The sequence below is a fragment of the Phlebotomus argentipes genome, unplaced genomic scaffold (assembly GCF_947086385.1).
Source record: "Phlebotomus argentipes unplaced genomic scaffold, Phlebotomus argentipes genome assembly contig_15, whole genome shotgun sequence".
Classification (NCBI taxonomy): Eukaryota; Metazoa; Arthropoda; class Insecta; order Diptera; family Psychodidae; genus Phlebotomus; species Phlebotomus argentipes.
In genome coordinates this window covers 8,786,520-8,801,508 of record NW_026776181.1, presented here as the reverse complement: position 1 = coordinate 8,801,508, position 14,989 = coordinate 8,786,520, and the positions used below count along the sequence as shown (strand labels likewise).

Sequence of the window (14,989 nt, the reverse complement as noted above, 5' to 3'; positions counted from 1 at the left end):
TCATGTTTTGCATTGCGAGCTGGGGAGATATCATTTTAATGTACACCAAATGTTAGAATTCGGTTGAGTGAATGGCAGAATATTGCTGCAAACTTCCATTTTCAGCATCATGATGAGTTTTACACCTCAAGAGAACTTTCTATGATAGCATTGTGTGGAGTTGCCAGATGGAAACCTTTTCTGATGTTACAACAATGGACGCGGAAAACCTAGAGAGTCCACGTAAAATCTACATGATTTTGCAACTTGATAAGTTTCCTCGCATAGTTTGTTTATAAAACATACATACCAAATGCCTTTCATTGAATAAAGTCCTCTGCAGACGTAAAGTCCATAATCCATGAATTACACAAATCAAATATCCAAATGAACAATTACACTCTCTGGCTCTTGAATTGCCCTCTATGTTCATCTAATATTTATTCAGAGCTTTGCACTCTGCGGCCAAGCATGTGTGGCTCGAGGACCACACAATTAGTGGTCGGATAAAGTGAATGGAGTTCAACTTCTTGTTCCGCTCTTGTGAGTTTAAAAGTTGGTGGTGAAATGTGCTCCTGAAGGGTGTTGAGCTCGATTCAACGCAAGACGAACTCTTTCATCAATTGCACATTACAATTGAAATGAGATCTAAGACAGCCCATCCGTAAACTTCCCTCAAGGTAATGCCTGGATCGTCGCTTCTGGCAGGGCGGAAATTAAATTTCAAATTTCAACAGTTGTCTGAAAATTTCAACACACGCCCCACCTTCATATGCATGTTCCCCATGCTCCAATTGCCGGTTGGGGCAAGTGAGAAATTCGTACCCACTGTAACATATTCTTTATCCACAACAATTTCAACGAGTGTGCTCGCATTTCGAGCGAGGGAAAAGTCCAAAAGCAACCAACAATGCCACATAGAAAATGTTGAAAATGTAAATTATTGCGCCAAAGTGGATGTATGTATAGAGGTTTATGCCTCGTACACAATTAATTAATCTACTCTCGAGTTACAATACCGAAGGTTCAAGCACCAGGATGTGCTGTGTTATTAATTAAATTCGAGATTTGTGCTCAACATGAAGAAACCTCAAATTAGCTATTAGAATGCCTCCAAGACATTAAGCTGGCAGATTGAATATCTTTCAGTCTCGCCCGCCTGAGAGAAGTATTACCTTACTTTCTCAAAGTTCAACATACTCTAAAAGAGAAACATTTCGTGCAAATTGCATATTCCTTCTCCAAATTGCTGATAACTCGAGGCTATAGATTGAGTTACAGAAAGAACATTAAATTTTGTATTCATTAACAGTCTGTAATTATTAAATCAAACATTTGCAGGATGCACAACCATCAATATTTTATGAACATTTTGGAAAACATCACACTAATAAATGTTTGTTCTAAACTTTCATGCGATATATTTATGAGATAAATAATGATATAAAAGATACAAGTAAATGCAAAGTTTATTATTAAAATTATACAAGCATCAACAATTTCATTAATGGAAATTTATACGATGTAAAATAATTAAATTAATCACAAAAGTTCATCGTTTACCTTTTAGCTAAATATCCGAAATAGAATTCAGTGTGCATTTAGATTACCTAGATTATTACAGGTTAATGAAAAATTTCAATTTAACATCCAAATAGTCAACTAATCCAAATAGTCAACAGTGAGTTTCCCATTAAATCGTAATTCACCGAATTGTGTGTTTTAAACAAAATTAACCACACTGAGGACAGGAATTGTCAAAACACATTCAACTTGTCGGCCTCAGAAAGTGTGTCTTTAATTCAGCTTTGCAATCTGCAAATGTGAGCGAATAATAATTGCCTTGGATGAAATGTAGAGCTTTGCGATTTCCACACTCTGGGAAAATTTATGTTCGCGTGGCGCTCTTTAGGGAATTTTTGTCTCCGGCCCCAGAATAATTGGATTGAAAGCCCTAAGCGAGATAAAAGCAGAAAAAACTGGGCAAGTAATCACGGAGATGCAACATGAGATCATTAGATGGACAATTAACTCCTATTTTATGGCCTCAACAATGCTAAACGATGTGTATAGAGAGACCATTTTAGAATAGCACTGTAATGTCGTTTATCCGTCTGTCCGTCTGACTACAATCATCTTGGATTGATTCATTTCTATCAACTCAAATCGCGTTTCAAGAGCTTTCTAAAAATACCCCTCAGAGATGCTTAGTGAAGAGCTTTAAGCACTTTGCTATTATTAAAGCCTCATTAAAATTCCAATATCAGAAGACGGAGAATTTTCCTACGAAGAAAATCTCTATTCTGACCCATTAAAGAAGTAGAAAAAAGTTTAATAAATATACCGAGAGTCTTTCATCGGATATGGAAATTCAATAAACTCATGCTAATTGTAAGCAAAACACAATTACTCGATGGATTTCTTGCCATAAGAATTGGATTATAGGGTCGAAGGGAGAGGAATTGCGCTGGAAGTGGGGGGAAAAATGCGGGAAGTTTAGTAATTGGGGAGGAAGAAATATAGAAATGTAATTCAACGAGATGATATTGAGATGGTGAGACAGGTAGTCGATGGAAATCAATTTCACCACTTAATTGGCTTTCGTCGACGCAAGAAGCAAGGCGGTGGAAAAGAAATGGGAAAACTTTCAACTCCTTCAGAGTAGCAACATTCTCATAAACATAATATTTTATTGGCTAAATGAGAAAGTAAAGTACTCCAAGTGTGACAATATTTGGATTAAATGTGACTCACGCAGTATAGTATTAATTTTAGAGACTAAAATTACTATAACATCATTTACAGATTCACGGGGATTTTCTTGTATTAAAAGCATCGTCATTCTTTATTGTTTTCTCCTTTACGGTAATCGACAAGTTGATAAAATTCATCCTGTGGAACAAGAATCAATGGCAAATTGAATGTGCAATTTTTTCATGGCAGCTTTTTGTGAGCGAAGTGATTCGTTTCGGGCATGAGTTGCCTTCTTGAGAAGTTGAGGAAAATCACAGCTCAAGATAAGCGACGAGCGATGATAAAGAGAAATCAGAGATAAGACGTCATATGAGCGAGAATGTGCCAGAAGGACGGCCATTTCATAGGAAAAAAAACAATTATAATACATATTGTCATTATATGAATTGTTGGCATGTCAATCTGAGCGTCAAAGAGTGCGAATTAGGTGAATTTACACGCAAGATTAACGACACTTTATGGTTATTGGATTTTTCCACCAATTCGCACCTTCCAGGCATTGCCAAAGCCGATGGGGATAGAACCGGTAAGGGCAAAAAATTTAGACCAAAAACACTTTCATACTCAACCCGATCAGTGGAAAATGCGACGCAGACCACATCAGTCTGTCGTATGAAGTGACCAAGTGAGCACGTGCTTTAGAGGAACTTCCTCTTCTTTTGTGATCAGATAAGGCTAAGGCAAAAAAACACAGTGCGAATTGAAGTGGAACTTTTATTCAAACACACAGACTCTATCAAAGGACTGAAAAACCAGGATTTCTCATTATGAAGTACGGTAGTGTCGAACACGTGGATGATCCTCGGGAGCCTCGCGCGAAGGTGAATGTATTCCCACATGACAAATGGCAGATTCTCAAAGATATTGTGACCATTTCGGTGGCCTTTATGATGCACTTCACGGCCTTCCAAGGCGTCGGGAATCTCCAGTCATCGATAAATGCTGAAAATGGCTTGGGAGTGACATCCTTGAGTGCAATCTACGCCGCCCTGATCATCTCCTGCATCTTCATTCCCACCCTCATGATCAGAAAGCTCACAGCCAAGTGGACGCTGTGCGTCTCGATGCTGTGCTACGTTCCCTACATCGCCTTCCAGTTTTACCCGCGATTCTACACCCTCGTTCCGGCAGGAATCCTCCTGGGTCTCGGAGCGGCGCCTATGTGGGCGGCCAAAGCTACTTATCTGACGCAAGTGGGCCAAGTGTACGCCAAGATCTCCCATCAGGCCGTCGAGGCAATCATTGTGCGCTTCTTCGGCTTCTTCTTCTTTGCCTGGCAAACCGCCGAACTCTGGGGAAATCTCATCTCAAGTCTAGTTCTCTCCAGCGAAAAGGAGAGCAAAGATAATGTGACGATTGACTTGGACATTTGTGGTGCCAATTTCTGCACAGCTCATGTGAATGAGAACCTAGAAAGGCCTCCGGATGCTGATATCTACAAGATCTCAGGAATCTATCTAGCCTGCATCATCATAGCTGTGGCCATAATTGCGATCTTCTTAGATCCTCTGTCGCGGTACGGAGAAAACCGACGAGGATCAGTCGCCGCCAAACCCACTCCGATCAGGACTCTTATGATTGCCACGGCGAAGCAACTCAAGAAGCCTAACCAGATCTTCCTGATCCCCATCACGGTGTTTATTGGAATGGAACAGGCCGTCTTGGCAGCGGATTTCACACAGGTCTGACTTACACTGCTGAAATTATTACCAATTACTTTATTTTTTTGCCAAATTATTGAGCACATGTGCGCGGTTTCTAATGGAAAAAGTGAGCGCTAAAATGTCTTAATTGGGAGATAACTGACTTTATTCTGATGAAACTGGAAACATCTGGAGTTTGTCACATAGATTATCTTCTGTGTTTATCACAAAACCACAAGCCGAAAATTACTGTAAATTTCGTAATAATTTCTCCAACTAAATTTTGGGTATAACTTGGTGATTGTTGAAAATACGTCAACACCTCGAAATTTCAAGAATTTCTACAATGAAATTATCAACGATGCTCTAATCTCCACATAATTAACTTTTCTGATGAATGTTCTGATTCAATTAGTGCGTCACTCACGAGACAATCCATAGACTCACAATTTCTCTGACTCACACCCGCATGTTGTCTCTTGCAGGCCTTTGTTTCCTGCGCCCTGGGAATTCATCTTATCGGATACGTGATGGTGTGCTTCGGCGTGGTTGATTCAATCTGCTCCATCATCTTCGGGTCAGCAATGAAAGTCATCGGCAGGATTCCAATCATCTTGCTGGGATTCATTCTGCACGGATCTCTGCTGCTCATGATGCTCTTCTGGCGGCCGAATCCCGAACAACCCATGATCTTCTTTGCAATCTCTGGCCTCTGGGGCGTTGCCGATGCTGTGTGGCAGACACAAATCAACGGAATGTACGGAGCACTCTTCAGGCGAAACAAGGAAGCGGCCTTCTCGAACTTCCGACTCTGGGAATCCATTGGCTTCGTCGTGACGTACGCCAGTTCGGCGGCCATGTGCGCTAAAATGAAACTCATTGTTCTGCTCCTTGTGCTTCTGGCCGGAGGCATTGGCTGGGTGATTGTGGAGGTTCGCCACAAGCATCGCGAGGAGAAACTGAAGGCCATGCACGAGGAGAGCAACGGCAAGATGATTGTCCATCATCATCCAGTGCCCACAGAGGAAAGCAACGGACATGTGGTCTACAGTGAGGATGAGGAGGAGCGAGACGACGAAGATGACGAGCTGGATGAGGACATCAACGTCCAGGAAGAACCGACTCCCGAAGGCCTGCGATTCAACTTCTCCATCATCAGCTTCACATCCATCACATCCAATCCGAAGCATTGAATTTACAGACAGTGTATTATTGAGATATTTTTAATAAAATTATTTATTAGGCACAAAATACAATTCCTATTCACTGTCTGCTCGCTTTTATCTCAAAGCGCACACCCATTAAACCCCTTCACACCCGTGAAACCTTAGTGAGAGTCGGTGTAATCTTATCACTCCTGCAGGTGCTAATTTTATTCACTGCGAAGAAAAAATCCCTAATTAATTAAGTCCATGAGAAGCATGAGAAGACGTTTTTCTCCCATTCTCCCCTTTCCACCTTTTTTATCTAGCCATTTAATGAAAGAAAACCTTGGGAAAGTGTCCCTCTTTTTGAAGAATAAAATGGAATTGTTCGATTGGAACTAAACTTTTCACCTCAATCAGCGTTTCGCGTAATTAATTCACATTGAAAACCATGAATTATTCTTTCGGTCATGATATCGACTCTCTTCCGCTGAAAGCTCCGTTTTTTCGCCTAAGAATTGTGTATTTTGATTAATTATCACGTTGTTATCGTGCCCGATCGATAAAGAAGAAAATACAATAAAAAAAAATCTGTGCTATTTTAGACACTTCTTCAGTTATATTTTCCACTCTTTATTCTTGACTGACTTTTCTTAGTTATCACGCTATAGCATGCTAATGGATTAACCATTAGATGAAAATGTTGAGAAGAATCATACGTCATTAAACGCACGTATAACTATCCGAATTTCTGCTAAAATATACAGCACTTTTTGAGATATTTTCACACAATATAAGTGAACTTGCTGATATGTCGCGAAGACAAATTCCCTGGTAATCCCGCTTCTCTATTGATAATTTTCACTCACCACTCTTATATCGTTCAGTGTAGAGAATGACAATAAATCACGTGTGATGGAGAAAAAGTGATTATCGATGCCACCGCTAACCAAATTATCGCGTCATGTTTCAAAAATGTCTCGTGAATTCAGCCAAATTTATCAGTCTTCCCGCTCAAACTCTATCATTGCCTCGTGCTTCTTATCAAAAATAGATGTTTTCGGCGGAAAAAAAATGATTCAAGTGTTACCATAAATTTCCTACGCAGTACAATTTTGAGTTTAAAAGTCTCGTTCATCGTGAAACAGCCTTTTATGTCTGTGTTGAAAAGCATGAACATTCAAACTGATATGCATGAGTTGCTAATCAATCTTGATTGAATTGAGCATTCACAATCTTACAACTCATTGAAAGTTCCTCTTGACTTGATCACGAGACGTTAATTTAAGCTAGTTTGCATCACTTTTCGTTCTATCTTTCGTGGAAGTTACATTACACATACTTTTTGGCGTAAAGCCTGAGTTAATCCACAGAAATTTTGCGAAAGCTTCCGACGATCGCCGTGTCGAGATCAGCATCGTAACTGTTGCCAAAGTTCACAGCTGTATTGGAGACTTCAATATCCAAGTCGCCGATGGCGAGAATTTCTTCTCGGGTCTCAAGGAGGTTTTTCTTGAACAATTCATCTATCTTTGCTGATGGAGTTTTGCCACCAATTTCCTCCGGAAAGATGTCTCTTCCCAAATCATCGAATACTTCCTGCCAGCCATTAACTGTCTATATAAAGCGAAAAAACGTTTATAAAAACTCGATTTTTTTTATGTCAGCAAGTCTCTCACCTTAATTCGCTCCTTAAGCTTATTGCTGATAAAAGTTTTGAAGAGGTTTAGCGCAACGTTCGCGAAAGAGGGCATGTTAACTAAATAAATCTTTGCAAAGCTGATAGGAAAGGTTTTTTGCCAGCACTGAGAGAATTCCTTGATCTTCGCTGGTGTCCACATGGCCACAAAGGCAAATTCTTCATTTGTGCAATCAACCACCTTAACCACTCCGTTGGTTTGTGACCTTGCATCGATGCTTAAGTGTTCAAATAAAACATTGCACATCCTTAAGCAATCCAAGGCTGTGCATTGCTTCGGATCCATTTGTCCCACATCAAAAAACAGTACATTACGTCCGTGCTTGTCCACCTCGGGAAGAATATAAACACTTTTATTCTGAATGAAGAAATCAATCTCTGGTGATTTGAAGTCGAGGTTCTCGAATATACTCGGCAGCATCTTCCTCCTAGATAAGTAGTTCACAAGCAATTGGCACGCTTCAGTTACACAAAACTTCCTTGCTCTCAGGAAACGAAGAAGGAATTGATCGTCCGTTCGGCACTTCCTTATCTGCGGATGTTTCGATATCCATTCACGAAACTGATTAAGAGCTTGCGCTCTAAGATTTTCATCGTCGCGCGCGTTTAGTGAGGTTTTATCCATATTTTAATTAAAAGAGACTTTTCCAATTAAAAAAGCAGCGAGTGTGTGTATCAATTGAGGAGAAAATTGTGACTGAAAATCATTGCAACTCCTGGGAAAACAATTTCTTAAGAAAATTTTTATATAAAATGTGTGGAAGCGAATCAGAGTTGTTATGATTTAAACACAAAGATTAAGTGACGCATTTTTCTTTAAAATTCATTTTTCGCTATCAAGTTTGTGCATTTCATTATAAAGATTATTTTATTCAATTCAAGAATTTTGCATAAATTATGGTAAAAATTTGTGAAATTCGTTATCTATACAAACAATTCAACTCGAAAGTGTATATAAGTTCATATTCATTTATCATTTATTCAGCAAGAAACTCACCTTCGCAAAATTAATTCGCATACTATCTCTTAGTGCTTCAATCATCTTACAGTCTCTCTTTACACCTTTAATGGGTAGTTTTATTACATTTGAATGTGTTAATGTGTGTGAAACACTTCAATATGCTCGCGGTTAAAGTGCCCTTGACCATGTTATGCTAGAGAAACCTTCTCTGCTCGCGCTTTTGGCGATCCATATCATCATGAGGACTGAATTGCGGAGCATTATAGGCCTAAAACTCGCAACTTAATCACCACAAGAAGAAACACATAAAATACAATAAAAAAAAAGAGGAAAAAAAGTTTTTATTAATTCTACCGTATACAAAAATTTTAAATGTTCTCTTGTTTCCAGCTCATTTATAATTTGTAATTAATTATCTGTTTTGTGACATCCACGCAGCACCAAATCCAGTCCCAAGTGAAAATACTGATACTGAAAGTATATACAATTAATCTCATGCAAGATTAATGATCTCCTGTACAGTTGCAGTGCTAAAGTCTGAAGCATAAATTACCATTTTAATTGTTCAATTGATACAATACTGCATGTCAATCAACTTGGATTTTTCTGAAGCTTCCGACGATCGCTGAGTCTAGGTCGGCATCGTAACTGTTGCCGAAATTGAGGTCAACATCAGATACATCAATATCGAAGTCATTGAGAGCAAGAATTTCTTCGCGGTGCTTCTCGGCCAGTTCAATAACTTTCTTTGCAATCTCTTTACGAGGAACTTTCCCACCGCAATCGCTAGGCAAGATCGATGCACCTAAGTCGCCATGGACGCTCTCCCAGTCCTTCACCATCTGAAAGACGAAGAACATGAGTCGAAGAATATGTAATTTGTGGAAAAACTCCGGGCATTACGTAAATTCGATCTCTCAGCTTCTCACTCAGACAAGATATTACGAGCTTCGAGAACGCCAATGAAAAGGCTGGCATGTTGACGAAGAAAAAAGCTCCATGACGCAATGGGAAGGTTTTTTGCCAGCAACGAGTGAAGTTCTTTGTCTGTGAGACCGTCCACATCCCCATGAAAGGGAGTGTGAGCTTAGCCCAGTCCATGACATGAGCAATGCCGCAGATTTGAGATCTCTCATCGAGGTTAGCCAGCTCCAGGATCAGATTCGTGGCTCTGATCCCATCCACAGTCGTGTACTTGTTCGGATCATAGTGCTCAGGATCGAATGTGATCACAAGGCGTCCCTGCTTGTCCGGCTCTGGCAGAAGCATGACGCCGCCACTCGAAATCAAATGACGAATAGCCGGATCAGACAGTGAAAGGTTATCGAAAAGCTGAGGTAGAACTTTGCGCGTTGTGAGATACTTCTCGAGCAGCTGACAAGCTTCCGGGACAGAGAATTTCTTTGTCCGAAGGAATCTCAAGAGGAAAACATCATCCATACGACACTTCTTGATCTTTGGGTGCTTGGTAATCCATTCTCTGAACTGTTCAAGAGCCTGGCATCGCAGATTTTCATCCTCTCGCAAGTTTTCCCAAGCTTTCTTCTTCAATTCATCACTCAATTTGCTCCCGTCGTATTTTTGCGACATTGTTGTCTACCCACAAATTTCACCACTTAACAATTTTGGAGGTGTTAATCCATTCAAAGATCACCGGAGACTGAAACTTGATCGCGACGAGCAATAATGAAGTGGAAGAAAAGAGTGCAAAAACACCGCTCGCAAGGTTAGCCGAATGTTTTAATTTTATTCGTTTTCCATGCCTAATAAATGCTCGTGTGATGATGTAAAGTGGGAAAAAATACTCGCTTACCATAGAATAATAAGTGTAATTGTAAATTGCCCTTCCATTTCAGATGGCAATCTATAATATGATGTCTGGCTGAACACATGAAAAGACAGAGGAAGGAACTCAAAAGCATATTGTATTCTTCATAATTTCATTATTAATTGGGTTTTAATTCGACAATGAAGAGGAAATCAATTAAGATTTGATACAATTTCTCAAGAATGTTGTATTATTTTCGGAAATCCCAAATATTCAGTGAAAAAGAGTGAATTAAGAAATAAATCACTGGGAAGTGTGCTTAATGCTCAATTCTTGTCGAAAAATGAGAAGAACTCAACAAAATCACAGCAAAAAATCAGTCGATAAAGAGAAGAAGTGAAAACTAGCCATAAAAATCACGAAACTCGTGGCATCAACATTTGTACAATGTTTCTCTTCTTATCGAAATCACGGATTCAGTGTTTGGAGAAATCTTTCAGCAAGAAACTTTTTAGCACATATACATAATATAACTTTATGTCAGCACATACTATAGAAATCAATAGTATTCCACTCCGTAAATCGCTACGAAATTTCCTTCTACTTGAATAATTGATACAGAAATTATTTCGACGAATAAAGAGGACGACTGATGATAAAAGTTTCTGTTAACTAATCAACGTTGTTTTTGTGAGTTGTATCGCTTGCATTATTTATCTTCCAATAGGTTTATGCATTGCAATTTACAAGTTTTTTCTCCCCTTGGTAAACACTGAAAAAATCATCAGTTTCCGAGCATTGCCCAATCATATTAAATTTCTCGCGCATTTTTATTCGAATGGATACAGTTTTTGTCCCAAAACCACCAGCAAAAATCCCTCAACAGTGGTAAATTTACATGAAATCAACTGAAATTTTTACTCCACTGCTGAAATGATGTTTTGTCAGTGCAGAAAAATATTTCAATAGCACTTTAGCACGATTTTCCTCTAAATATTTGATGCAATTTTCAATGGGATGCTGAACAATAATGAATATATGAACAAATTGTCGAATACGGGATGCACTATTTTTTTTATGAGTTATGTTTATGTGCAAAAAGCATGAATTGTGGGGGGGGGGGTGAAATTGAGTTTATATTGAATAATCCTATTTTTGATGCTTCGCCGCTGCGGGACGCTTTGGGTTTTAAATAGGCACAGTCTGATGAGATGGGGCAGAGGCGGTTTAGTTGATGGGGAGAAAAATATGGGGAGCATTCTCGATGGCGTTTACAAATTAGCCAATCTACGGGTAATTTATCATTTCTGCTCATTCTGTATGGATATAGTGTCCGACGGCATTAGTCCTTTCTCGTTCGCATTCCGCTTATGATCAAGGGCCATGGTCGCAATTGGTCGCAATTAATTACATGCTCACTTTAGGAAGAGATCCAACCCGAAAAGTGAAAGTTCCTCTCCTTCGAAGCACCCCCACAATGACTTCGGTGAAGTTGTCGATTTGTAACTTTCTTGGGGAGCTTTTAAAGTTTCATTATTGACACATTTCCTCACATGAGTTTCTCGCAACATTCCAGCAATCCTTTCGCCCGCCCATCATTTTTTATGGTGTCTCTACAAAAGAGAAAGTGAAGACGACCTCTGCGGAAAGACCCGCCATGAGGCTTTGCTGATGCTATAAGAGAGTTATCTTATCTCAGTCGTCATAAGATGGATCGGTCTGTAAAATTTATCATGTGTATGACATATTTGTCTGTATCCTAAAAATTTACATACCAGCAAATGCTGGTCTTTTAAAAAAAAATGTTTATATCGAGAAAACAGAGAGGAAAAATGGGTTGTTTTTTCACTCAACTCTTTTTTGTCGTTCTCACGCTATCCCAACAATTTTCCAGACAATTTTCCCTTTTTCACTTCGCCCGAAGACGATTTTTGCTGTGAGCAGAAATTGTCTGTAATTTAATTAATGCCATCCGATGAAGGGTGAGAAATGGTCAATTGCTATAATGTTATTTTCGGTGAATTTGCAAGCGGAAAATCACCCAGACAAACTGAAATTGGTGAGGAATTGAGAGTAATTGGGGAGGATTAATAAATGTGTGTGATAACTGACGTCGACTAGGTCAATGGATTAATAAAATTTAATTACAGTAATTGCCCTCAGGGAAACTTTAAGGGCGGTGAGCAGGACGGTTCTTGCTAAGGAAGATAAGTAGAGGGAAATTAGAAATTATATTTTATCAAACGGGGTATTCTCACACTCTCATCTTGGTTTATCAATTTTTTCCACAACTTCTCAGCGTGAAGACCAAAGCGAGAAAGTGTAATCTTTTACGACTTGCAACTCTTGCAACAATGTTGCAGAACTTTAAGTGCAATTGAAGTTTTTACGAGGTGAGAGACAGAAAGAAAGACGAGAAAGCAGACATTGTTTTAATCCATGGCATTATAGTCTATCCACCGTGAATTAATCCGCAATGGAGAAGCACGTGAATATGAGTTATGCACCAAACAGTCGGTTAAAGGAAATTGTGTTGATAAGTGCCAGAGCTTTTAACGGATACGCTTGATGAGAGAGGGAGAGAGGTGGGTGCTTTTATATTTGAAAGAGTACGGCAAAAAAGGTGGACTGGCGGTTGCGACATGAATATTTAAGCAATGGAGGACTGGCTGGGAATTATCTCACAGAGTGGATGGATTGGATGGAGACTGAACTCTTGCAGAAACTGTTGATGAGACTGCCTGACCCGGAAATGAGCTTTTGAAGCCATGAATACTAAAATGTCGATTATTCACCCAATTGACACTCAAGCGAAATCACATATTGGCTACACGATGCTTTTTGCATTGGCGTTGCCAACAGAATCACAATTAAATTGAATGACCGATTAACTAAGTCACTCGAGTGCATGAATCTTTGTGCTGAATAGTCACATTTCAGAACCAGTCTCAGCTTTTCCAATTATAAGTAAGCAGAGTTTATAAATTTCTGATGTTCAAGTTTTATTCCAGATTTGCTTTTTATATTTCAAATTAACCAAAAACTTGGTCAGCTTTTGACATGAAAATCAAGCAATTTCGACAGACTTTTCGTTTGTAAAAACTCAATAAAAGCTCCCCCAGGAAAGCACCCTCGTAATTTCCTGTCATTTTCGACAATTGCCAGCGGTAAGGATGAGAAGCGGATATCTCGCTGCGCAAATCTTTAAGGTTTCATTCGTCGCATATTGAAAACGGATTATGAAGTATCATCAAAATAATCTCAATTCCCATTATATGATTCGTTGACTTTTTTTGCATCTTATATTCATTCGATTTTGGCAACATTCCACTTTGTATGATCCAAAGCGCGCTCCAAATTAAATTTCAATCAAAATTTACCATTTCATTGTCGACACACTCTCTGTGCGAATCCAATCTCAGGTTCAGACAAGTTGGTCCAGCCCAGTCCGCCCACCGGAGCCCTCAGGAGGTGGCTCAGCATAGAAAGTAGATGTAGAAGTTGAATAAAAGAGCTCCACAAAGAGAGCCAATTCAGCGCTTAAACGATTTCATTTACTGCTATTTGTCAATGGCCCGAGGGTGATTCTCCAGAACTATTTCACCCTCAACACAGCACATTTCCCACCCCTTGGAAATCGGTTGCTTCCTGAGAGGTTTGGGGCTGTTTCCACCGCGCGAGATTGACTGTCATAATTAACCTTTTTTAATTACATTTTCATGTAATAAAATTCATTGTTCGGAAGTAATTTTGCACGGTGGAGCGGTAAACAGGCGGCTTTCCTGGGTGGAGGCGTAAAAAAAGAGATTGCTCACTACATTAGAAATGACGGGGCTGCTCTTTCCCCGGGGGCGAATGATTTGCACAACAGCCAGATAATTTTAATGATCATCCCCTGTTCAGCGAGGCGTTGGCAATAATTCAATGTGAAGCCGAAACAGCTCTTTGTGTCACACCATTAATCCACGCGCGGCGGATTTCTGGGCAAGAAGTGGCGGGCATCCACTGGGTAATCAGTCAAGAACAGGCGTTATACGCATAAATCCCACCAGTGGCCACGCACACTCACATTTTCAATACAACACCTCGCGCCTTGCCGCGTGGAGGTACACCATCGTGGTGAGCAGACGTCCCGCAATCAATACTCCTTTTCACCCCCATAACGCAGTCCATTCTTCTGAGACGCCTTGCGTGGGGCGTCGCGTCGGGGTTGGGCGGACAAATGTGCCCATTTTGCATAACGTGAGAAAGGCAAAAAAGGCACGACAAGAATGTTGGGGCTCGTATATAAATAAGTCATTCAAGTTTTATGAACTATGAAGAATAAATTCTGTTTCTACTTTTCTATCCAACTCCCTATCTATATCCATTCACCCTCAGTCGTCCCATTTGAGGAATGCTGATAGAAAGTATAGGACTCCTATTGCGAGAAGGCATGAAATGATAAAGTTTTCCGTTTCCATTACATTCCTGCTTCTGTGCGCCAGCGAAAAAGAGCACAACTCGTGGAGTTTACATCTCGTCAATTCGAGACACGTCTAAGAAAGTGATATATCTGACAAGGGAATGAAAATGAAGCTCACTCGGCTGATTCAAATATCACTTCTCTCTATTGCCATTGAGGAAGGGTATCAAATATTTTTCACACACGAGAAATTTAACGATATTTCATTTCAACGTCCAACTGTTGAAAAGTGAATACACACCCGCGGAAGCGCCCTTAGCTTACATTCAGGCATCTTGACCACCCTCCGTGACAACGTGACCAGAGGAATGTGGTAAGATTTCTGTGAAGACACTGGAGCAGTTCATCAGGCACGCTCGCACAGCAAGCTGCCAAGAAAATGCGTCTTTATGTGAAATGCGAGATTGCCAAAGTGATTTTCTGAGGGCATCGTGCACATTTCTCCCCACAATAGTGCGGTAACCAGACGAGCAGAAATGTGTGCAGAAAAGGACAGTAAACAGCGGAAATCGAAAGGAAACTCAATAACTTAAAGTCTGTGTCTGTAATATATTCAGGAACTGCTTCTTAATGTC

General features: G+C 39.9%; 3 protein-coding genes across 3 annotated transcripts; 1 reads left to right on the top strand and 2 right to left on the bottom strand.

Annotated features, from left to right (window-relative positions):
- Window positions 1-3,500: 3,500 nt before the first annotated feature.
- Window positions 3,501-5,618, top strand: LOC132262409 (UNC93-like protein). The gene is made up of 2 exons (XM_059761681.1): window positions 3,501-4,415; window positions 4,862-5,618. The coding sequence occupies exons 1-2, from the start codon at window positions 3,501-3,503 to the stop codon at window positions 5,567-5,569; spliced, it is 1,623 nt and encodes a 540-aa protein (XP_059617664.1). The 3' UTR covers window positions 5,570-5,618.
- On the bottom strand, window positions 5,584-7,903 carry LOC132262831 (clavesin-2-like). The gene is made up of 3 exons (XM_059762269.1): window positions 7,201-7,903; window positions 6,864-7,138; window positions 5,584-5,755 (listed from the first exon to the last, which is right to left on the bottom strand). The coding sequence occupies exons 1-2, from the start codon at window positions 7,843-7,845 to the stop codon at window positions 6,884-6,886; spliced, it is 900 nt and encodes a 299-aa protein (XP_059618252.1). The 5' UTR covers window positions 7,846-7,903; the 3' UTR covers window positions 5,584-5,755; window positions 6,864-6,883.
- A 634-nt stretch (window positions 7,904-8,537) lies between these two features.
- LOC132262830 (clavesin-2-like) lies at window positions 8,538-9,866 on the bottom strand. The gene is made up of 3 exons (XM_059762268.1): window positions 9,085-9,866; window positions 8,735-9,023; window positions 8,538-8,652 (listed from the first exon to the last, which is right to left on the bottom strand). The coding sequence occupies exons 1-2, from the start codon at window positions 9,769-9,771 to the stop codon at window positions 8,769-8,771; spliced, it is 942 nt and encodes a 313-aa protein (XP_059618251.1). The 5' UTR covers window positions 9,772-9,866; the 3' UTR covers window positions 8,538-8,652; window positions 8,735-8,768.
- Window positions 9,867-14,989: the final 5,123 nt, after the last annotated feature.

Coding starts and splice junctions, on each gene's coding strand:
- LOC132262830 (XM_059762268.1), bottom strand. CDS start 9,771: ATGTCGCAAAAATACGACGGGAGCAAATTGAGTGATGAATTGAAGAAG. Junction 9,024..9,084: donor AGCTGAGAGATCGAATTTAC/GTAATGCCCGGA, acceptor TTCGTCTTTCAG/ATGGTGAAGGACTGGGAGAG.
- LOC132262409 (XM_059761681.1), top strand. CDS start 3,501: ATGAAGTACGGTAGTGTCGAACACGTGGATGATCCTCGGGAGCCTCGC. Junction 4,416..4,861: donor TGGCAGCGGATTTCACACAG/GTCTGACTTACA, acceptor TGTCTCTTGCAG/GCCTTTGTTTCCTGCGCCCT.
- LOC132262831 (XM_059762269.1), bottom strand. CDS start 7,845: ATGGATAAAACCTCACTAAACGCGCGCGACGATGAAAATCTTAGAGCG. Junction 7,139..7,200: donor AGCTTAAGGAGCGAATTAAG/GTGAGAGACTTG, acceptor CGCTTTATATAG/ACAGTTAATGGCTGGCAGGA.